General features: G+C 39.8%; 1 protein-coding gene and 2 long non-coding RNA genes across 3 annotated transcripts in view; 1 reads left to right on the plus strand and 2 right to left on the minus strand.

Moving 5' to 3' along the window:
- The window catches only part of LOC149095648 (uncharacterized), a 33864-nt gene extending 32339 nt beyond the window's left edge, over window positions 1-1525 (minus strand). The window contains exon 1 of the long non-coding RNA XR_016204796.1: window positions 885-1525. This is a non-coding gene — a long non-coding RNA (uncharacterized LOC149095648). The remainder of the gene's footprint in view (window positions 1-884) is intronic.
- A 5257-nt stretch (window positions 1526-6782) lies between these two features.
- On the plus strand, window positions 6783-19815 carry LOC110066129 (collagen triple helix repeat-containing protein 1-like). The gene is made up of 3 exons (XM_089281849.1): window positions 6783-6884; window positions 7135-7554; window positions 19311-19815. Exons 1-3 carry the CDS (start codon window positions 6783-6785, stop codon window positions 19659-19661), a joined length of 873 nt encoding a protein of 290 aa, XP_089137975.1. The 3' UTR covers window positions 19662-19815.
- LOC149095650 (uncharacterized) lies at window positions 16573-17118 on the minus strand. Its single transcript, XR_016204797.1, has 2 exons — window positions 16842-17118; window positions 16573-16702 (listed from the first exon to the last, which is right to left on the minus strand). It is a non-coding gene; the product is annotated as an uncharacterized LOC149095650 (long non-coding RNA).
- Window positions 19816-24430: the final 4615 nt, after the last annotated feature.

The following is a 24430-nucleotide window of genomic DNA, read 5'->3' on the forward strand; positions in this document are numbered from 1 at the left end:
CGCAACGTCATCATTTCCGAAAAGTTCTTCTTTCAAAATGTTTCACGTCCACACTAAAACGCAACGACGGAGTTTTCAAATTCCTCCAGTTTGAAGAGCGTTTTCGAAAAGCTCCGTTTTCGTGACGGATTATTATGGACGGTAGGCCTAACCCTAGAAATAAGGCTGCGTTTCCGAATTTCTCCGGCGTAGTGTGGAGGGGGGCTGAGCATGTAGCAATCTATTACGTATCAATTCTAATGCAGGCTGCTTGCTTCTCGAAACATGATTCATTTAGCTTTATATGTCAATCATAACGATAACAACCAATCAAAGCAGAGCAAATCCTGCTATGATAATAAAAGGTGTATCTAGAATGAACCGCTAAGAACTTTTTAGTCTTTAGGCGCGAAAGTTCTTAAGAGTGATTTTTCTGAGAGTGTCGAGAATCGGAAGACACTCACGAAAAATCGATTTTTCTTTTATTTCGCCAAAACATACCTTTGGGTGAACTTATTCATGGAAAAATAGTTTAAAGTTCCGACAATTTATTTTACGGCCAAAATTTGAGAAAGTTGGAAATTTGCATATAATGGCGGTTTTCGCGGCTTAAAATGTTCAGAATTTCACGCTTCTTTACGAAAACAGCGGGGGCGTAAAAACAATCCTATGAAAACAAAACTTGGCACAAATATTATTTCATTCTTATACTTTAAAATCGTGTAATAAGTTTCTTGAAGTTTTGTTTGTAGCTTTGCAACGAAGGGTATTTGTACAGCCGCCACATATGTCTCTTGGCAAGGAACAAATAAAGGCCAACTTTGACTAGTATAAATGGCCTCTGGTATATATCATTTGGTCAAAATATCTACATTTTAGGAAACCTTGGTTATTGTCTTTTTCACCCGAAAAGGTATAGCTCTGGGAATTAAAATGTTCTCCGTCAGTAAAATAAAATGTTACGGCATGTAAGCGAGTTCAAATTTATGCAAATCACAAGGTTATTCTTTGGAAGTCAACGGTTTAAAACAGGAAACAACGACTCACCGTTACTTACGTTCCTTCTGCTGCTATACAAACGATTTTAACTTCCCAGTGTCCTTGTGAGCTGTTCTGTAAAATATTTCCAGTGAAACAGCGAGCATAAACGGCCATAAAATTCGACAAGGCCGACAATGTTTATATTTGAGATGAGACACTGAGTGGCACACAAAGTCCTGGCTGTTTTCATCGTCTTGCTCAGTCGAGAGTCCTTTAAAAATGTGATAGAATATTCGCTTCAAACCGAAGTAAATTAGTTTCTCATATCCATATGCCTCATGTCGACTCATGAGTAAATAAATCAGTCCCCTTACATCGAATTAACCACTCGACTGACCTCTGAGGTCAGGAGGTCACCTGATATGTCATTATGTTACTTTTCCCCGGTTTCACATTACACGCGTAACGCGTCTTTGAGGACGCTCGCGCGAAAATTTTCCAGTCGATAGATTTTTTTTTAATTTTTACGGCAGTCAGATAATGAGTTACTTGCGTCAGAAATGCAAAAAAAGAAAGAATGAAAGAAATGGGGGTCACCGACTTCGTTTCAGAGATAAAGCGTGTAGAAAACGACCTGATTTTGAAAATTCAGCATGGTCTACAGGCGTTTATGGTTAAAAATATCGAATGTGAGTCAAAGGAGGCAAACGATCTTACTGGATAGCACCACCGCCTGTGGTTTTTAAAGCAGTGACTATCCGGGTCAGATCTCCAGAAATCGTCAGTTACACGGACTAATAAGTGGAGATGAATAATGCCCTTGGCAGTGAATGCGTTATTTAGAGACACGGAAGGAACGAGCTGAATACGCAAATCTCACGCGAAAAAAATAATCTTTGCTCTCGCTGTTCGTATATCACCAGCCTTTGCTAACTAAAACGGAACAGCCTTTGTTTCTGTGTTTTAGTCATTTCAGTCACTTATGACGCTCAATTTTGCTGTTATGATTAGGTTTTAGAAGTAGCGCTAATCCACCCCCACCCCACTCCCAAGAAAAGTAATTTCAAAAGTCGATCGTGACGGCTAATACTCCCGAAAGGAGAATGCAATCTGCATGAATTGTATTGAGAGGCACTAGCCTGCGAACAGGCATATATTGGAGAAGAGAAAGAAGGAACGGAAAAAGGGAATTAGAAGTGCCACCCAAGCCTGTTCACCTTAAACGAATCTACCTGGACATACTTAAAAAAGCCATATTACCATTAAAACGGATTAACTCTGTGCTGCTGTAACTGAGGATCATGGGTTAAATGTTTGTTTAATTTTTCACGCAAAATGTCATGCTGCTCTTGACAGATATCGCAATAACTTTATAAGGAAGTGAACATGTTTGATTTGCATTAACAAGCGCAACTTAAAACTATTAAGAGTACAACTTCAACAAGTAAGTAATAAATGTCTGACACTTTTATGACGCCTTCAACGACACAGGCAAATATTGAACCTCCGCAAGATATGTGATTGTAAAGTTCTACAGTAATCAAATGAGAAGGAATGTCTTCAAATATGGCCGGAATAGGAAATTGAACGGTAAATTTGGAAAGAAAATCTTAAGCCTATATAAGATAAATTTCAGATTAGAAAAATAAAAGAATAAAACAAATGTAAGTAAGCCTTTATTTTCATAGGGAGGCGCGGTGGCCTCATGGTTAGTGCGCTCGTCTCCGGATCGAGCGGTCCGGGTTCGAGCCCTGGCCGGGGACATTATGTTGTGTTCTTGGGCAAGACACTTTACTCTCACAGTGCCTCTCTCCACCCAGGTGTATAAATGGGTACCGGCGAACTTAATGCTGCGGGTAACCCTGCGATGGACTAGCATCCCATCCAGGGGGGAGGAGAAATACTCCTAGTCGCTTCTCGCTACAGAAACCGGGATAAGCTCCGGCCTGATGGGCCACTTGGCTCGCATGCAGACTTAGTAAGTTTTAGTAAGTTTGTCACTTTTGCTAAGCGACACGAAACGTTACTGAATAAATAATATGCAGAATTTAAAACATTATTATCTTCGGCAGTCCAGCTTTTCCTGCAGATAAGCGGTTTCTTATTTTTGAGTATTTATCTTTGCGCACGTTTAGATGTGTGCCAAATGTTACTAAGCGCAAAACTATGAATCACGTCGACATCAGAAAGATCAATCCAGTGTTGAAATTATGTCAGGGTATCATGCATCTATGAACGATATGTTAGAAGCTAGCAATTATGTCAAAATGTTGCTTTTTCAATTTTCTTTTTAAATCGAAATGTCGTCAAAGAGATTTTGAATACCGTAATTTAACTAAATACCGTAATGTTCAATGTTACGCGTGTAATGTGAAACCGGGGAAAAGTAACACAATATGACACATCAGGTGACCTCCTGACCTCAGGGGTCAGTCGAGTTGTTTATTCACTGTGCGGGGACTGATTTATTTATTCATGAGTCGACATGAGGGATATGGATATGAGAAACTAATTTGCTCCGGTTTGAAGCGAATATTCTATCATATTTTTAAAGGACTCTCGACTGAGCAAGACGATGAAAACAGCTAGGACTGTGTATGCCACTCAGTGTCTCATCTTAAATATAAACATTGTCGACCTTGTCGAATTTTATGGCCATTTATGCTCGCTGTTTTACTGGAAATATTTTACAGAACAGCTCACAAGGACACTGAGAAGTTAAAATCGTTTGTATAGCAGCAGAAGGAACGTAAGTAACGGTGAGTCGTTGTTTCCTGTTTTAAACCGTTGACTTCCAAAGAATAACCTTGTGATTTGCATAAATTTGAACTCGCTTACATGCCGTAACATTTTATTTTTCTGACGGAGAACATTTTAATTCCCAGAGCTATACCTTTTCGGGTGAAAAAAACAATAACCAAGGTTTCCTAAAATGTAGATATTTTGACCAAATGATATATACCAGAGGCCATTTATACTAGTCAAAGTTGGCCTTTGTTTCTTCCTTGCCGAGAGACACAAATGGCGGCTGTACAAATACCCTTCGTTGCAAAGCTACAAACAAAACTTCAAGAAACTTATTACACGATTTTAAAGTATAAGAATGAAATAATATTTGTGCCAAGTTTTGTTTTCATAGGATTGCTTTCACGCCCCCGCTGTTTTCGTAAAGAAGCGTGAAATTCTGAACATTTTAAGCCGCGAAAACCGCCATTATATGCAAATTTCAAACTTTCTTAAATTTTGGCCGTAAAATAAATCGTTGGAACTTTAAACTATTTTTCCATGAATAAGTTCACCCAAAGGTATGTTTTGGCGAAATAAAAGAAAAATCGATTTTTCGTGAGTGTCTTCCGATTCTCGACACTCTCAGAAAATCACTCTTAAGCGTTGAAGAAGTGTTGTTGCTGTAAGGTGACCAAAACATGCGAGCTGTCCTCTCTTCATCGGTTTTCTGTTTTGCTCTGGTAAGCTCGTCAATATGTTGATATCGACAAACCAAAGCTGCAACATAAAGACTATATTTAGTGAAATGATGCAGTTGCAACTCGTTTATCTACCGTGAGAAATCGAAGAAGACAAACGTTAAAAAATACTAGCAAACGCAAGACCTAAATCAAATAAGATTTTATTTAGCAAAGCTCCGGAACTATCCACTCGCGAGAGAGTTAATAAGTGGGCTCGGTTAATGATAACCGAGGGGCAGAGGGGAGGGAGCGAAATCCTAGCGAGCTTTTCACCGAAGTATATAAAAATTGAATCTCGAGTTTTAAATTGCATCAACGACGGTTTTCTTAATCGCCACACGGAATTACTTAATTGTATGGACGTCAACCTATGACTTATTACAGAAAACTCGATAAAATAATTTTTAGAGTGAGGCATATATAACCGAAGGGGAAGGAGTCAAAGGGCAACCAGGCTGCTGGGCTTGATATTTGTTGTAAAAAGTATAGAAGGGGACAGTGACAAAATAATGAGATAATTGACAGTTGGCTTGACTTATTGAACGAGTTGTGAAGAGTAATTTGCCTAATAAAAGGAAATTCGTCGAACATAACTGAGCTTGTTAATACCTCGGGCAAACTTTACGTATTATAAATTAAAGGAGAGCAACACAATTAAACCCTGTCAATGACAACGACGAAGAATTATTGTTGAGTTGTGAAACAGTTTCCTTGTAGTGAAATTCAATGGTCAAATTCCTCTAGTAAAGTGCCGGAAATGCCCGGGCTAAACGGCCAGGAGCCCCGGATTGCCCGTTACGGAGAGCTCTAAGGAAGAAAATAGAGGGAACACAGGAATAATTAACCAGGCGCCGCAGAAATCCCAGCGAAATTTGACCCCGTGAGCCTCGTAGGTTTTATATGGGTCTCGTACGGGCTGAATTCGTCCAAGGACAAGATAATGACAAATTGAAAATAGCCGCTATTAACACTAAACTCTTGGTGATCCACAGTAGTTTTGAGCCACTTTCATATTAAGGCAGCGAAACTGACACGCTAATAAAATTCGCGTACGGTAAAACTTGTAAGGTTTGCTTCGCGCAAGTAATGCGTATCGAATAAACCAATTTTTCTTCAGTTCACAGTAATTGCTTAAAACTTGAACCTAAAAAGAGTGGAAAAAAAGAAAATTGCCAGAAATATTTCTTTTTCAAACTTACTATCCTTTTGAACTAAAATTGTACACCTTAAGAAAATGTTGAACAATATCTTAAGTTTTCTTCAGCAAGATTGTTGCCAAACTGCACGAAAGATTTAATGATTATGAGGAGTTTCTGCGAAGCAATTCTTAACAAAAAATATATAGATGTGCCACTTACGCTAGGCAGCTTTGTGCTGATTTAAATTAATATTCCCTTTGTTAGTACATATTGGTATCCAAAACTTTCAGCGCTAGCGAGAAATCAACCCGTGAATTCTTTCGGTTGGGAAATCAGCTTTCAATTAATGAGAGTCTAGTCAATAAGTATGGGTTATTGACCAAGTGTGAGGTCAAGATGGCTGGGTATTGGCCAAGTTCTTTTTTTGCGTGTTTATGGACCTCGACTCCGTCTCGGCCCATAAACTCGCTAAAAAAGAACGAGGCCAATATCAAGCCATTTTGACCGAACAAGCTTGGTCAATAAAGGATTTATTATATGGCTTTCGCGGAAATTTTTCTTGCGGGACACGGCGGGTAGTCCCGAGCGCGCAAGATAGCTCCATCTTGCCCGCTCGGGTAGCCAACCACAGCGCAGGATTTGATTAATCTTGTCCGCTCACGGAGCTGGCCATATAATAATAAAATGTATCTCCTGAGCCACCATTTTCGCATGCCAAGGCTCCGCGGGCAAAGAGGGACAGGCTGCTTCGAGATGAGTCCTTTTTTCCGAAAGATCTTTATTTCCGGGAGCGGAGAAATGCGGCCTAGTCTTAGAGTAATTACATTTCTGTAGCATACAATTCAGTTAGATATTTTCAAAGAAAAAATGCGGATAGAAGGACAAGTTTAGTCCAAAGATGCTCATCGTTATAGGTTTACCTTTAAAATGAAAACGAAGATTAGAATTGCGACAAACGTGATCATTGCAGCTAAGGTGTTATGCCAAATTGATGCTACCGCTGAAGCGCGCGCTGCACGTGATCTATCAAGCTTGTTTTCGCTCGGAAGGTAACCAATCGTTTCGTTTCAGATTGGAATGATGTCCTTGTTTTGCGGAATCAAGCTAAAGGGAAGCAATAACATGATAAAGGACATTCCACAGCCTCTTCCAAAGGTCATTTTCTCAACGTTTTGAAGGCAAGCTAGTTCGTAACAACCACAAGCAACTAGACACGATGGATGTCTTCTCTTCGTTGTTTATTGCTGTTTTCCTGCTTTCCTCGACAAGCACACACGCCAAGGAACTGAAGTCAAACGCTTCGACTTCTACATGCAAGGTAGGCACGGGGCTATTTCTTAAGGACCGCCTTTATTTTCGACTTGAAGGTATTAGTTACAACGTACGGTGAACAAGAAGAGTAAGGCGAAAATAAAGGATCGCGATTAATTTAACAACTGAAAACTTATTTATAAGTAAGCACAGAGCTTTATCATTAAAGCATCAGGGGAACTGAGATTAATTCTCAAAGCAGCCGATCACGAAAATTGTACGGCTTAATGAAACATTTCCTTTTCTTATTTCACTAGCCATATCCACCTTCTGGAATACCAGGAATACCGGGAATTCCCGGAACTAATGGCGCCCCAGGAATACCAGGAACTCCCGGTGCTCCGGGCAGAGATGGCTACAAAGGAGAGAAGGGCAGCATCGGAAAGAGTGGTTTGCAAGGGGCTATAGGAATCCCAGGGAAAATTGGCTTGCGAGGCGCTGAAGGATCTAAAGGGGAGATGGGAGAAAAAGGAGAAAATGGTACGATGGGAACAAAAGGAAGTACGGGTATCCCTGGGAACATTGGCCCCAGGGGCTCAAAAGGGTCTAAGGGAGAAATTGGCATCGGAACAAAGGGAGAGAAAGGAGACGCAGCAAATATGGATCCAAGACAGAGAGCTAATTGGAAACAATGCGCATGGCGACAAAACACGGGTCTTGACAACGGTAAAATAAAGGTACGTCATCGTATTAGGATCTGTTTAACTTCTTGGCTTGCGGTCTACGATTGAGGAGGTAAAATTGCTATGATATCTTTCTAGGGCATATTGCGTTTTATTAAAGTTCTCCGTCGTTATGTAGAGGTAGGAAGCTTAGTAAAATCGATAAAAGATTATTTCCGTAGTAGATAACCGCTGTCGCTGAAAGGTAAAACCAAGTCGCACTGCACTGGAAGCTTAAACCACGTCAAGTGTTCGAACTAGAACTACTAATACACAAACAGATGGAAACGCTCCCCGAGATGAAAAAAAGCAACTTGTCTTCTTAATATAACTCTGTCCGTTTACACTACAAATGCTAAAATTGAAGTCCTTTCCTTATACTTGTCTATTAATCGATTTATTCATTCATAGATTGATCGATCGAGTGTTGGATTGATCGATCAACTGATCGATTGATTGCTCGAAAGATTGGTTGATTGATTAATTGCTTGATTGATTGATTGATTGATTGATTGATTAATTAATCGATTGACTTAGCCTTCGTAGCAAGCGTTCCCGTACGAAGAGCTTTCCGCATTCTGGCCGCTCGGAAATTGGAGCGAGAGCAAAAAAATCGAAGAAGCAGGGGTTGGTGGGGCGAGCGAGGAAACGCTCGATTTTGAAAAACCCGTTCGCCCACGAACGGGGTTCCTGATTGGTGCGGCGTGGTCATCGCTTTAATGCTTTAACTGGATACTCCTAAAAACAGCTTGAATGATTCCAGAAATAACTCCAGTGTGACTTGCACAATGTCGTGGAGGAAGGTTTGTGAGATCGTGCTAGCCTCAGCAAATATTTATTAGACTTGAGGTGAATGGTATTCGATTTTACTCAGAAGACACCATTTTTTAAAGAGTAAAGACTTGGTGGCTGTATTACCCGCTGGATTTCGGCGAAAGTTTTTAAATCTTTCAGCTGCAGTTTAATAATCGATAGTGCGCGAAGATCAAACCGGAACCAGAGAAGGAGAACCAATCTTTGATAGTCTCATTTGGCAACCTCACTTAGCTTTACTGAGTGCCCAGATAACGTGAGACCGAATGAAGCCAGCAACTGGATGTTGTTTTCCCTGCGAATTGAATTTAGTCGCAATGATAATTTTCACTGACAAAGGCCTGCGCTTTCCGGTCGGTTCTATAATTCAACGGTTAAATATTTTTCTAGCAGCAAGAGAATGAAGTGACTGTCAAGCTAATGAACTAGTCTTAAGCCGAACATTTGGCTTTGATATAGCCCTACAAAAGAGTTTGTAGACAGCACTATTATGATTTTTAAAAGCAACTTTGCCGGTCAAAAGAAAACCATAAAGCGCCCGGTAAATTGATCCGTTATTTGATTTTCACAAAAAAGCTTGCTGTCAAATTTTAGCCCTCGGTGATAAGTTGTCAATCAATAAATGAACGCAACCGTGAAAACCAGTGGGCGTATTTCAAAATCGAGGAGTTTGCGGGCAAGCGTTCCCTCTCTCGCCGCACCACGCCCCTGCTTCGTCAATTTTTGCTCTCGCTCTAATTTATATGCGCGGCCAGAATGCGCGAAGGCTCTTCTTACTGGAACGCTTGCTCCGCAGGCTAATGAAGACTACAAGTAGTCCTCTTTCGTTTTGTGCGTCGTGCGTGACGCGAAACAAAACCACGAGAATTAAAGCCCGAGAGTTTGACCAATGCCGGCCGAGTGAGTTTTCGATGTGAATATCTAACTAAATTTGTTAACCGTATCCAACAGAGAGGGTAAAATAGGAACTGAGATTGGCCTGCCTTTGCCCTGGAAAATGGGATTTAGGTCACTAGGACTGGGATTTGATCACTGGGAATAGGAAAAAAATGTCAAAAATGTGAATGAGACAAGCATTTTGTAGCCATGAGCAGTGAAGGCATCACTTATTTCTTGGGATCGAGAAACGTCAGAAAATGTTTCAAGCCCCTTAAAAGTGCCAATTTTGAGCATGTTTATCCAGATTCAGCATGTGCACGACTTGTCACTATTTCCAGGTTACAAAATGAGATCGTATGTGGAGGTACTCGATCTTAACCTCTCATGTTGAAAATGAGCATGCCGTAACCTTCACGTTGTTAGAGACATTTACATTGTGTGAATATGAAATTTTTGGCACATCAATTTTTCTAAGTGGGCTGCAGCATACTACACACATCCAGGAGCCTTAATCGGGAAACCCCGATTAAGCTCCTGACGCATCCAAATTCATATTAAAAACCGCCAACATCACATACAGTTTCCTTGCCTCGCATCAAAATTTCAAAGCTAAGCTCAAGCTGAAATGAGGGCCTGGGCACTGTGAGAGTATGGTTAATCCGTTGTTAGACAAAGAAATGCCAAACAAGGCAATACAATGAACATGGCGGGTACTTGACCTCTGAGCTTATATAAAGCTGAAACGGTCTTGAAACCAGTCAATTTGAGTTCACTGTAACGCGTAGAGAATTCCAGGCGAAAGTAATGAGCCGGCTCATTCAATCTACTAACTATGTTCAAATTTACCACCAGAGTCTCCTAGTGGTGGCCTCATGGTTAGTGCGCTCGTCTCCGGATCGAGCGGTCCGGATTGGATTCCTGGCCGGGGGCATTGTGTTGTGTTCTTGGGCAAGACGCTTTACTCTCACAGAGTCTCTCTCCACCCAGGTGTATGTATGGGTACCGGCGACCTTTATGCTGGGGGTAACCCTGCGATGGATTAGCATCCCATCCAGAGGGGAGAGGAAATACTCCTAGTCGCTTCATGCTTCAGGACCTGGGATAAACTCCGGCCCAATGAGCCACTAGGCTCGTATGCAGACTACTTTTTACATCTCCTAACGAATACGTACACAGCTTCAGTGTGAGTGACAGTGTGACTGGGGTGTCCAATCAGCGCGGGACGTGGGTCGAGGGTCTCAGGTAAACAGCGCGGGTCGCGGGTATACATCGCGGGTCACGCAGAAAATAATCATGAGCAAAAAACGTGAAATAAAAGTTTTGATAGACCAATAAAGGATGATCTTTAGTAGACCTATCTTCAATATTTTTAAAACACCTGTTCCTTTGTCTCGAGGCGCGAAAAGACTTGGTCTTCGGTCATGGTTAGCTCCAGACTTACAGCTTATTCATCAACAGACATTCTGGCATGCGAACGCTTCAGCTTGATGTACGTTTATTTATTTTAAAAGGATTTATAGACACTTAAAAGCCAGCTGAAGTGTTCGAAAAATTCATCAAAAAGTTATCAAGACTTAATTAAATAAGAGGAACGAAATGTATTGCTGGTTTTCAGTGTCACGCAATTCAAAATAGATCAAAATAAAAATCAAAACCGGTCAATAGACAAAGTCTAGAATCTGGGAAATGAAAGAAGGTAAATATGCAAAGACTCTCGCCAAAATTCTGGTCACAGCAATTTTTCTTATGCGAGATATGCGGAGAAATTTTTTACCCAAATTTATAGAGATTTGTATGGAGACGCCATGCTGGTGCCCATCCGTATGGGCACCAACATGGCGGCAGGAAACCAACAGAAACATCTGTCACTGAGTTTTGCCACAAAAGCGTGAATTTATCCCTCGAGGAACTCTAAAACATTAACATAATACTTTTTCTAAGACGTGAACTGTTCAGATAGCCAAGTTCCCCGAAATAAGTCACTTTTTTAACCATCATGACTGCTCTCTAGGCCGTCATGTAAATGCCGCGTCACGCAAAAGCTTAGAAATTCAAGCGTAGTTTATCACAAAACCAAGAACCCATTCGGAGCGAAAATTTGTATGAATATTAGTTTTCAGCTGCTCTTATACATCATTTAAGTAAATTATAAAAATCTCAGGAAGATCAATAGTTTTGTAGTTCGAATTTTAGTGACGTTATGTGAAAACCAGCTATTCTTCCTATAAATTTTCAATGTCTCTTATCAGTGGTTGTTGCAGTGCTAGCCTTCCAATGAACCAAACTCGACGAGTTTAGTTTGCAACAGGCTGAGGAAAATGACCTCGGACGCTTCCATCATTTTCCCTGGGAACGCTTAACCTTCGTGACAGTCGATTTCTGGTTTGTGAGAGAGCGTAAAGGGCTTTGGAAAGAAAACACGTCTACGCAGGCTGGAGAACGCTTAATTTTAATTAACCCTTTGAACAACAGAGGGAGAGTTACAAACATGACCAGTAAACTGTCCTCTTGGTGCTAAAACGGGCTACTAATAACCAATCACGTACGAAGATTTTGTGATAGTTTTCATTACACGGGAAATATCGAGAAAATCCAGTTGACGGATACAGCTTGCTTTTGCATTTTCAAATACGAGTTGACCCAGTAAAGCGATGTCTTACTCAAAACATTAATTTCTAGTTTCTCAATATTATAAAAGCGTAGGAAGGCCGAGTTAAAGTTAAGATTAACTACCATTCGCTGGGAAATGTAACAAATCAAGAAGCCTGCTCTGTAGAACAGGCTTCTTCTCCCTCTGTAAAGGGAGCGGTAGAGCACGAAAGAAGTGTAGGGGAAAACACTAGACGTATTCGAGTGTTTCTCCCTACTTCTTCAGTGCTCTACCGCTTGCTAAGTGCTTTAAGCACAGCTGTCGAAGTTTCTTTATTTGTTTTATGATAAAGAATCCATTGATTCCCCGAAGCATTCGACTGCATTTATTTTCCAAACGAATAAAAGTGACGTCAGCGTGCTCTGTTTTCTGATAAAGTACGATAAAATAAGCCAATCACAATTCTTGTTAGAATTATGTAAATAATTTGATTGGCTAACGAGACGACAGCTGTCAATCACAAATTAACCTTCAGGTAGCCTTTCAGTTTCTAGTGGCTTTCGAAAGAAGAACGATCCCCTTTTAGTTCACTTTTTAGTTTCGGATCTAAAGGTTTTAGTCCAGAGAAATCCGGTCACATTGTGGCTCATGAAAACGAGAACTTTTGCAATGGAAATTACGAAACAATGAGCTAAAAGCTTGCGCATGGAAAATCCGAAATGCTGACTTGTATTTGAAAGGAAAGCCCCTTTGGGGAGTGCTAATAAAATTTGTACGTTACTGTAAAGCAGCTACAGTTATTTATGGCTTTCAGCTGCTTGCAGCAAGATTGCCCGAACTAGCGTCAAAGTTGGAAACACTCTACTAGACTGCTCCCACTGGTTTTACTCCGAGTGCAGGAGTGAATATCAGAACAAGCTTTCACCTGCTTACTTCGCTGAGATGCCAGAGATCGCCAGTAAGCAAACGAGCGTTCATTACACTGCATGTAAGCTTAAGTGTTGTTTGAGCATTTTTACAAAAATAAATCTTCTCATCATAAACAGAAATAGCTCAATTGGTGTTTTCTGTCGCTGTTTTACTTCACAAGGCGTGGGTTAACATGAAGACCGTATTTTGGCTGGGTAGTACGGTTTTAACGCAAATATCTCGTTCAGGTTTCAAGCAGTCAAAAATCTCTCTGCTCATCCCACATATCTACGTTTTAGGCTGTTTGAAAATTTTTGGGAGATTTTGGGAAATATTTGGGGATAAATAGTTTTTCTCGAAGGATTAGTAAAAGTTTTGGAAATAGGAAATTTGGAAGATTTGATGTTGTTTTAAAATTAGAATTTGAAGTTAAAAATTGGTATAGACACACCAAACAGTTGCCCACCAACCCAGGGTGCCCTTTCGGTGGCAATCAACTGTCTGTTGGCATTCCAAAACTATTTTTTTTTCCTTTTAATCCCTCTTTAAACGTCCTAAAATTTCACTCATTCAGGTAGACCCCCGCCTTAAGTATAATTTCTGCCTTCGTAGCAAATACAATGTCTTTTATTGAAGCATTCGCTAGGTTGCGAATTGGTCTATTTCGCTACGTGTTTCGTCGGAATCTAGAAAAACTTGTTATTTTAGTGCAGTTTTAACTCTACTGTTCTTAACAATGGTCTCCTGCGGCGATATTAATATTTACTGGAGACAATATAGCTCGTTCCAATTCCGTTTGTCTGAGTCACAGAGGATGTTTAATTGGGGCCAAATTTGTCAAAATTTTGAAGCAACAATTTGAAAGCCAGCGTACCGTCATCAACCCGCGTCTGTTGTCTGGTAAAGCACGCTGTTTCAGTCAATCAGAGCGCGCGTTAAATGGAAACTTAATTATAAAAAAATATTATGACAACTAAGCGAATTTTACTACGATAATGTACTTAACTCACGACATCTTACTGCATGAGACATTACTGTCTCAGTTAACCCGCGCCAATTAACCCGCGACCCGTGCCAGTTTACCCGGGACTCGCGCTAGTTTACCTGCGACCCGCGCCAATTTACCCACGACCCGCGCTGTTTACCCGCGACCCGCGTTGATTAGTCACTCCCGAGACTGACTCTGAAGGAGAGGTAGACTGCTCTTGAAACAACACTGAAAATGATCCAATCTTTCAAATGGATGGCAGGCCCACATACTCCCTCATTTTGATTATTGCTCAACAGTTTGGCACTTTTGCAGTGCAAACAATAGGGACAAAATAGAAGCTCTTAACAAAAGGATTCTGAGATTCATTCTAAGCGATTTTCAATCGCCTTATAATGTGCTGCTGGACAGGGTAAACTGTCTCCAACATCATGATCAGCGCATCTTTAAATTCCTTACTATTTTGTACAAAAGTCTATTTTTCACTAGCTATCCGGCCTATATGAGAAACATGTTCTCGTTCCGTTCTACCTCATACAACATGCGTGGAAACAATATACTGGAAATGCCCAAACCTAAAACTACAACTTTTGGTCTCCACTCCTTTATTTATCTGGCAACAAAAGAATGGAATTCTCTACCCAATTTTATAAGGTTATGTAACTTCTCAGACTTCAAAAAGCACATCACTTCACTTCACTTAGCTTCTTTGTGCCTCGTGGCACATAAGGCCTCCACAGAATGCCTCCAATTTTCTCTGTTGGCTGCAGCAGCTCTTGCCTCATCCCATGTACGCCATCCTGCGCTGTTCCTCTCTCTCTCAACTGTTCTTCGCCAGGTGGTCTTAGGCCTTCCTCTCTTCCTTTTTCCTTCAGGTGTCCATGATAGGGCTATGTTGGTATGGCTGTTTCTGTTTTGTCGTAAGACATGCCCTATCATCTTCCATCTTCTCCTCTTAACCTCTTCACTAAGGAACTTCGTCTCTGCCTTCTGAAGGAGCTCTCTAGTGGTAACGTGATCTTGCCATTTTATTTTGAGAATCCTCCTGAGGCATTTGTTGTGAAACACATCTATTCGTTGGTCATCTCCCATGTTCATCTTCCATGTCTCACATCCATACAGTAGCACCGGTACAACTAAGGTTTTAAACAGTCTAAGCTTGGTCCTCTTCATGATGTTCCTTGAGTTCCATATTCTTTTGAGTCTGGCAAATGTCCCTCTCGCCTTGGACAGCCTGTTTTTCAGATCTTTCATTCCTCCTCCCTCCTTACAAATGGTAGCCCCCAGATAATTAAACTCCTCAATTTCGCCGATATCTTGCCCATCTACTGCAACCTTCTCCTGACTCTTCCCGTTGATCCTCATCACCTTTGTCTTTCCTTTGTTGATTTTCAGCCCGACCCGTCTTGCTTCCTCATTCATTTTAGTAGTCTTGTTCTGTATATGCTGTTTAGTAGAAGACAAAAGTGCCACATCATCTGCAAAATCTAAATCATCGAGTTTAGATGTAAAGTTCCACCTGATTCCGTTTTCTCCTTTTCCTACAGTCCTTCTCATAATCCAATCCATAGCTATCAAGAATAGAAATCCAGACATATTGCATCCTTGCTTGACGCCTGTTTTGATGCTGAACCACTCACATGCTTCTGCCTGATCTTCTACAGCACAATTGAAGTCTTCATAGAACACTTTTACCATCCTTACTATCTTGTTCGGGATTCCATATTTCCGCATAATTAACCATAGACTTTCACGGTGGATGGAATCAAATGCTTTTTCAAAGTCTATGAAGTTAATATATAAGCTTGCCTGCCACTCGTTTGCTTGTTCAATGATGTTCCTTAATATGAAAATCTGTTCTGTTGTTCCCCTGCCTTTTCTATACCCTGCTTGCTCGTTCCTCAGTCTGATATCAACTCCATTCTGTATTCGATCAATCACAATCCGTCCAAGTATTTTGCCGACTACTGAAAGTAGAGTAATTCCCCTCCAGTTCTTACATTCTTTGAGGTTTCCCTTCTTTGGCAATTTGATGATCAACCCTCTTTTCCATTTGTCCGGGATCTTTTCATGTTTCCATACTTTCTTCAGTAGCTGATGCACTTTCGTTGCCGAGAATTCCTTGTGCGCCTTTAACAATTCAGCCGTGATGGAGTCGACGCCTGGAGATTTCCCATTCTTTAAACGCTCAATTGCTACTTTTATCTCGCCAATTGTTGGTTCAGTGATCGCGATTTCTTCAATCAATTCGCCTAGCTCGAAGTCACATTCATCTTCCATTGTTATAGGATCTGTTGGTTCTTCTCTGTTCAGTACTTCTCTAAAATGCTCTGTCCATCTTGCCTGCATTTCTTTCTTTCCACTCACGAGATTACCGCTCTTATCAAGGATGGCTGTGCTGCTCTTAGGTCTTTCATTGCATAGCACTTTCGTCAATCCGTATAATTTTCTCATTTTTTGTTTTCTTGCAGCATCCTCTGCCTCACTTGCGATGCCATCCATCCACTTCCTTTTATCACTCCTTATGCTCTTCATAACTTCTTTACTCTTTTCCTTGTATTCTGTTCTTAGTCGTTTTTTGATCCTCTCTGAACGAGTACTTAGAATCTTCTTGCTTATCTCTTTTCTTTGGTCAATAAGCGCCCATGATTCTTCTGTTATCCATGGCTTTCTTTTCTTCCTAGGACGGCCTAATACTTCAAAGCACATCAGTAAAGCCAATTCATGAAACATGTAAATGACAATTTTATAATTAGTTAATATTGTGACTTTCCAGGAGCGAAGCCACGTGTAGATTATGCCTTAACAGGAGCTTGAACCACTCGAACGCACATTGCAATTCAAAGAAACCAGGTCACAGTAAAATCAATAGTTAGCGTTTATTAGAAGGAGCGATGAATCAACAATATAGAAATCAGGATAACAAAATAGAGATGAACTTGTGATGTGAAGTCGTAGTAACGGTTGTGATTGTGTGGTTCGAACTAAAAGCAACACGATACAAAAGGCTTATGTAAGCTAATACTAGTTAAGATACAAAACATAAATCAAGGATACCAATGAACATAAATCTTAAACTATAACGACACGATTACAACTAAAATATATGTAGCAAAGACTTACTTTGATCTTGCTCCTGCGAGGGTAGCAATGGTAGGAACGATAGCTTAACACGATAGCGATGATAGCGATAGCATAAAATAACAACGAAAACGTAGATGGCGTAACTAAACTGACAAAAATGTGGTGTCTCTAATTACATGATTCCAAAGGTTATATTGCGAAACTTGCATTGATCACAGCAATCACAGCATGAATAGCAAAACTTAAAAAATGTACATAATCGTTAATAAGTAATAGTTATTTAAACAAAACAAAGAGGAAAACGAGTTACGAAAGTAACAAATATAAGTCAATTGTAAATATGTAAATAGCAATTTCTATTTTAATTTTTCGTTATCAAATATTTTGTTCTCGGAAATATTAGCTTGTCAAGCTACTCTGAAATTCGAGCTTAAATAAAGTTATGTATGTATGTATGATGTATGTAGAAAGACCAAGCTCAGTCAGTTCACTGAGTTGTTCTTCGATTATGCTGTTGAGCGGCGAAATCACTAAACCCACTTGCATTTGGGGTCGAAGCCAAACAGAACCCTTGATAGATTCTGAAACTCCTTTCAAAGCCTATTGGCAGAATCGCAAGAACATCACGGCGTGCGTGACGCGATTCCAACGCTTCGATTTCAAAGATTTCTAGATAAACATTCCAACAAGGCGTCGCACACCTAAATATTATTTATTTTCTGCCGATTTTAGATTGAAAATATTCTAGTGAATATTCGTAGATTATAGCGTATGATCTGATTTCTGTTTTCAAATGTATTTGCCGTCTGGTTGGTGTTGAAGTAATTTTGGAGCCAGCCTACGGGCGCTAAAGCCTTATATGACGCCAAGAGACTACGATCCACCTCATTTTCTCTTGATGACGCACATAACTTCTTTCAAAAATGCTATTAGCATATCGAATATACGGCTAGTGCTTTTTTTTGTTGTTGTTGCTTTTTGGCTAGTTTTACCTTTTAGAGAAACGAATAATTGCATATGGTTTAATTAAAAACAACTTATTGTATTGTATTTACACATTTTCAAAGCACAATATTACATTCTTTTCACAATCTCCTTGTTATTCTTATAAAATACATTCTTATCAAAAAAGAGGATAGTCTATTATTCGCTCCAGTCCCTTACTAAACTAGTATAAATAAGGGTACTGCATCTCATTTCAGCCCAGGTTGCGCAAGAATCCTTAGCTTCGTAATCTCACGTGTTGTACCCTATGTCAGATGATCAAGCTGCTTGCACTGTTCCTGATTCGTTCAACTTAACTAAGCCCGTACAGCAGGTCCAGTTAATGGCAACCCAAATCCGACACCCTTACTGGTATAACGGGAACTATTTCTTGTGGTTTGTTGCCTTTAGTCGTTTACAAGCTTGTTTTTGCGCACGTAATGTTCCTTATTCCGTTGCCTGGCCTGTATCCGCCGTTTTCCCTTCCCGTACGCCCTTTAAGTATTTCCACGCTTTTACTGTTAATTTGCAGAACTGTTTGTTATTTCATTCGTGTGGCTTTGCCTCACGAACGCCGGGTTTGTGCAGTGCCTTTCCGGCTTTCCCTCGACTCCCTTCACGTTTGCAGGTTTTGCTACATTCATGCCCAGGGATGTTTTTGTATGTGCGCTTTGCCTCACAAACATTGTGTTTGTGTAGTGCTCTTCCCTCCTCTCACTTTAGTTGCCCGCTTTGTTACATTCAGTATTGTTTTCGTACGCGTGCTTACCTCATAAACATCAGGTCTGTACAGTGCTGTTCCCTTGGCTCCCTTAAGTCGTACGCTTTATTAAGTTTTGTACTATTCAGTACTGTTTTTGTTCAGGTTGCTTTGCCTCGCAAATGCCTGTCTTGTGAAGCACTATTCCTTTAACTCAGGCGTAATTATTACACGTTTGTTTTCTTGGATTATACTATTCAGTAATATGTTCCCTTGTTTTGTTTTTACTGCGTACACCTTTGTTCTTGTAACTCGTGTAATTACCTTGGAATTATGTTATTATGCACGTGCTATTGCATCGTTTCCCCTCTTCCCATGGTAGCCTGAAAGGGTGTCTAATGCCCTGCTCGGATTACTCAGTGACGCTCAGGCTGCCATCCCTTGGCTGGGTTTCTTCTGCACCATTTTTTCCTCCTTAATCATGTGCCTTTATCCCTAGTATTTCATCCTATTTTTACCACTCAAGGGCTGGCAGCTTTTCGATATTTTATTCACACCCTCTTCCCTTACAATTACATAGCGCTTTGGATTTCTAGTTTAAGTTTTGGGTTTCGCTTTTGAGTACTGGCTATTGTTTCGGGTCGTTTCTCCATCTCTTATCAGCTCAGCGAGCGTGAAAGGAACTATCTCGAATAGTAAGCTATCTACGTGGTAGTACAACTCTTGTCTAAACCTCCTTAATTCATGCATGCAAATATTCCTTTGTAAGCTGTATCAGTATTCAAACATCTTTAATCACTTTTTTTTTTTTTTTACTATTTCAGGAGTGCTCTTTCATTAAGCTGCACAACAATACCGCTCTTAAAGTCTCCTACCAGGGAACCGTTAATGTCTTTGCAAATGCCAAATGTAACAGATGGTATTTTAAGTTTAACGGCAATGAATGTAGTGGTCCCTTGCCGATCGATTCAGTCGTTTACAATTCCTGGCCTGGTGGGCGTTCCAATATTTATCGTAATCATTCCTTTGAAGGTTATTGTGAGAACCTCGCACGGGGCACAGTCAGCGTTGAACTCTGGATAGGCAAATGCTATGGCCAACCACTGGGTAACGCTGACACAGGATTCAATTCAGTGTCCCGGATTATGATTGAAGAAGTACCGCCATCCCAATAGTGCTGTTTGAAACTTAAATTTTGATCTGTAGAGATGTTAGAATGCTTCTTTGAAGAAATATGCCTTGTGTGGTAGTTAATGAAAGCTACATTCTTTAGATTCATATGTAACAAGAAGTTGAAGCTATTTTGAAAAAAAAAAAAAAATGAAATAACAGAGTGAAGCTACGGAAGTTATGCGGTTGACCACGCCCTTATTTTGCGAGAAATTGTGCGTGTTAGCGTTGAACTCTGGGTACCCACTAAGCTGATTGACGCTAACGCGCTCTTACACTGAATGACGCAAGATGGGGTCCAGTGTCTGGATAATGACTGAAGCAGTACTGCCATCCCAGTGGTGCTGTTTGTATTCAAAACTTGGAAAAAGTTAGCCTCTGAGGCAGTAAATGTAATAGACGGAAGAACTTGATATGCATATCCAAACTTTATCATTTCTCACAAATAATTCTGTTTATTTGTTTGTAATGCAGCCCACAGGGAATCACGTATTAAATAAAATATAGTGGGAAATAAGTTTGGTAGTTTTAGCTACATTCTACGGATTCGTGTTACTGGAAGTTTAAGCTTTTTTTAAAACGAAAACAGATGAACTCACAGACTGAAGCTACGGAAGTTATGCTATTGACCACGCCCGTAAAATATTGATATATATTTACTTTGTTGCTAAGCAGTTTAAACAGTGCCTAAATAGATAGAATAAAATGTGTTCACTCTTTACAAAGTGTGCGCGTAATTCTTCTTCCTAGTTCGTTTTCTAGAGATTTTTATCGACAATGAAAGATAACACCAGATGATTTAAGAGTTTTTATTTATTTTTAATTATTTCTCTCTACCGTGCTTCGGCGTATTGCAGTTGAGTCTGCGGTCAAATATTCTTTTGTTTTAAAAGGCATGCAAACGAAGCGAAAGGGTCAATGCAATGCCGAATTGACCCTTTTGCCTAGTTTGTGTGTCAAACCGCTGATAACCGCAATACCAGCTATTCAAACATTTTATTTACAAATTTCTTTTATTGATGACTGCCAGAAGACGAGGTTAATAAGATAATTATTTTATTTTTACTGGTCAGTCAGGTTCAGAAACCATTCCAAATCACGCGGTAAGTCATAGAAAAAAAAAAAACAAAAAAAAGTCAATTGGAAAATTGTTGTTAAGCCGTTTTACCTGCTGCCAAGATTTTAAGAAAACAAAACATTTTGCACGTTTATCCCCCATGAACGTTACAAGAAAACTTGGAGATAAATCACGAGACATCTTGGAGATAAAAGCTGCTTCAAATTTTAGCGGTCTTACATTATGCTGGACACCATGATAATTGTTAAAAAACTAGCGTGAGAAACTAGAAATATCGGTCGAATTCTTTTATTTTACAGGTTCATGGACGGCGAAGTCCATGAAATTACGAAAGAAAAAGAACTCAACCAATATTTTCCAATACGGACCGACCAAGCCAGTTCAATAAGTTCTCTAGATCAGTATTATTTTCTCTCTGATCCAGGGAACTCATATACGCCTGTTCAGTCAACCAACTATGGACTTCTCTAGTAAAACGTCATCAGCATGATTAGCACTGAAAATTTCGGCTGCAGTGACAGACGTTCTCTCTCGAGCGGGACATGGAACGAGCGCTAGACTGAAAATAGGGTTGATCATCTACAATCATTGTTATACTGAGGTCATTCGACTATAATTTTCCCCTTCTTGATCGGTCAAAGGATATCACATACGAATAACCGATAAATGAGGGAACATTCTGCTCTCTTGAATCTGCTCATGCGCATCAGCGTGCAAAACAACTCGATGTTTCCCAATGAGCGTTTCCAACGAAAGTCTTGTTTTTCAGAAATAATAAACTGTTTGTCAATTATTTCCAAAACATATTTTCTTTTTGTTTCCTGAAGCAGGATTGTCGTTCGAATCATGTTTCCCGCTCGGCGAAAACGAGGAATGTTCTCATAACTAGCTATTCTTAGTTTTAGCGAGCGGGAGACATTTTACATAAAAAACATCAGCTTTAAAGGAATATTTCTCAACTATGACAAAGACATTATTATCGCGTGCTTTCCTGACACAGTAGAAACTGCTTTAGTAAGTGCGGAAAACAATAAACCCCTGACTGCATGCTCTTTCTTTAACTCTAGGAAGGAAATCAGGGACCAAATCCTTGCTTCTGCAAGTGCATGTGTGTACAAGGTCGCTAATTTTAAGAGCTCTCAAATTAAAATGTAGCTTCTATGACAAAACCAATACTTAAGTTGATTTAAGGACGTTCGTGCTAATTGTTTCTGCGCATCCTTACTGCGCACGCAAATTTACCCCCCACGTCATGCATGAGAGCGCGCGTACGCTAAGTGATAAAATAAACAATGATAGGGCAGATGGCTTTTGCTATAGCTTTACTTGGATTTAACGAGCTTGCACTTTCGGTGACCCCTGTTTTTCTTTTGATGGATCAATTTCGCTACCGATTTTGTACGTTTAGCGAAAAAATGTAGAAAGTCTATCGACTAGAAGTTTGATTTTTTTGCAAATGCACCATCCAATTCCGTTTTCTCTAGCTCTTCGTTTATCTGTGCGACGGTTTCAAATGCCTCTTGAAGGGTTAAGTTTGAAAACGTTGGTAACATTTGGAATTATTTACGAAAGAGACCCACTTCTACAAAATATGACTAAGATAGTTGACTCACCTTCGATATTTTTAACTATAAGCCCTGTAGACCATGCTGAATTACGTGCGCCAATTTTTCCAAATCAGGGTAGTTTTCCAAATGCTTTATCTCTGAATCGAAGTCAGTGACTCCCAATTTTTTTTTTTTTTTTTTTTTTGCATTTCTGACACAAGTAACTCATTATCTGACTACAGTAAAAATTTAAAAAAAATCTATCAACCGGAAAATTTTCGCGAACGTCCTTAACTTGTCAGGCCCTGCAGATCAATAATTTACCTCTGCCTTCGATATTAGCAAATTAATTAATAATAATAATAACAATAACAATAATAATAATAATAATAATAATAATAATAATAATAATAATAAAATAACTTGGTGAAATTGGGGACTGATCTGATCATCCCTGAAAGCTTCCACAGATTATAAGAAACTTTTTAAAACACTTCAAACTAAAACGGATTACACAGCGCTGTGTAATCCGTTTTAGTTTGTAGTTTTAGTTTGTTTCTTATAATCCGTGAGACCTTTCAGGGATGACTTCCAGATCAGTCCCCAGTTTTCTTTTTGTGGCTGATGAAAGATTGATTGAGGCGCTGTTTCGCTAGGGAATGTCTCGTGCAAGTTGTCTCGCAATTTGTTTATCACTTGCCTTTACAAGGCAAGTTACATTACTTAGGCCCAGTTCAGACGCCGAACTTTCCATGAGCCGAACCAAATACATTGAATTAAGTACATGAAAAGTTCGGCGTTTGAATCAATTAGGAACGGTTATTTGAATTTGGATCAGCCCAGCCGTTCTTCCCGCCTAGCTCAGCCGGGAAATTTCGGCCTTGGAACGGCTTTGATTCAGACGTCGAACTTTTCATGAGCCGAACCTAATGCATAAATTATTAAGACGTATTTTACAAGCAGTTTTCACTTTGCCTGAAAATCGCTGACATCTCGATGTAATTTGGTTTAAACTAAATAAAGTTCGGCGAATTAAGTTCGAATCAACAGGTGTAATTTTGATAATTTGGGTCGGTCCAAATTCGAATTAAGTTCGGCTCATGAAAAGTTCGGCGTCTGAACTGGGCCTTAGTATAGACACTGCCTAAACTGAACATGCGTAGCAATAGAAGAGACAAAACACAAACCGTGGTGACAAACATGGAACCAAAACGCATGTTAAACAAAGTTAATTTCCTTGACGTTTCGTATGTACAACATACATCTTCAGAAGTGACCGTTAACTAGATTACAATCGAAATTTAAACGCGAAGAAAAAGAAAAAGACTGGTATCTAATAATATGTAACAAGACTAATAGTTAATAACAAACAGATGAGTCTGCGGGAGAGAAAAAAAAATTACCATAATAATAATAACAATACAAAATGTTAGTAAAGAAAAAGTTTTTCACTGTCAACGTTTTCATTTCAAGGCTGGCTTTAAATCTCGAATTAACAATGTTTCCTTAATTTTACAATGTATATCTGACCTACCAGTTGCTAAGATATCAAAATTGTCCCATTTAATATTATGACCCGTGGAAGTAACGTGATCCGCAATGGCTGAGGTGTGACCGCTTTTAGCAAGGGCCTTAAAATGTTCAGTTTTTCCATCGTGTAGTCGACGCTTTGTTTTTCCTATATAAAAATCATCACAGTCCCAGCAGCTTGCCTTGTAAACCACCTTAGACATCTGAGAACGGCTGAACCTGTCCTTGTACGGGAAAAAAGACTTAATTCGGCAGGTGTTTCGGAAAATTATTTTAACGTTAAAACAACCATAAAACTTATAGATACAAGATTTAAGTTGCTGGGTAATTACTTTACTTTGGAACCCTAAAAATGGTAAAACAATGAAGATTTCTCTCTTGGGAACTGTAGTGATAGGGTCTTTAGGTTTGTTTTGATGTCTATTCACTACATCGTTCATGTTGTACGTAATGATACCACGGGGATAACCACTGCGTGACAATAGCTTCCTGAGATCATCCAAGGCAGACTGTAATGAGGAAGACCATGAACAGATGCGAAGACAACGATAAGTAAGGGTGCGGATGAGGTTTATCTTGTACTTGCGAGGTCTGAAGGAGTCCCATTTCGTGTAAAGGC

Source organism: Orbicella faveolata, unplaced genomic scaffold (genome assembly GCF_042242905.1).
Source record: "Orbicella faveolata isolate gen_17 unplaced genomic scaffold, um_ofav_v1 contig_5, whole genome shotgun sequence".
NCBI lineage: Eukaryota > Metazoa > Cnidaria > Anthozoa > Scleractinia > Merulinidae > Orbicella > Orbicella faveolata.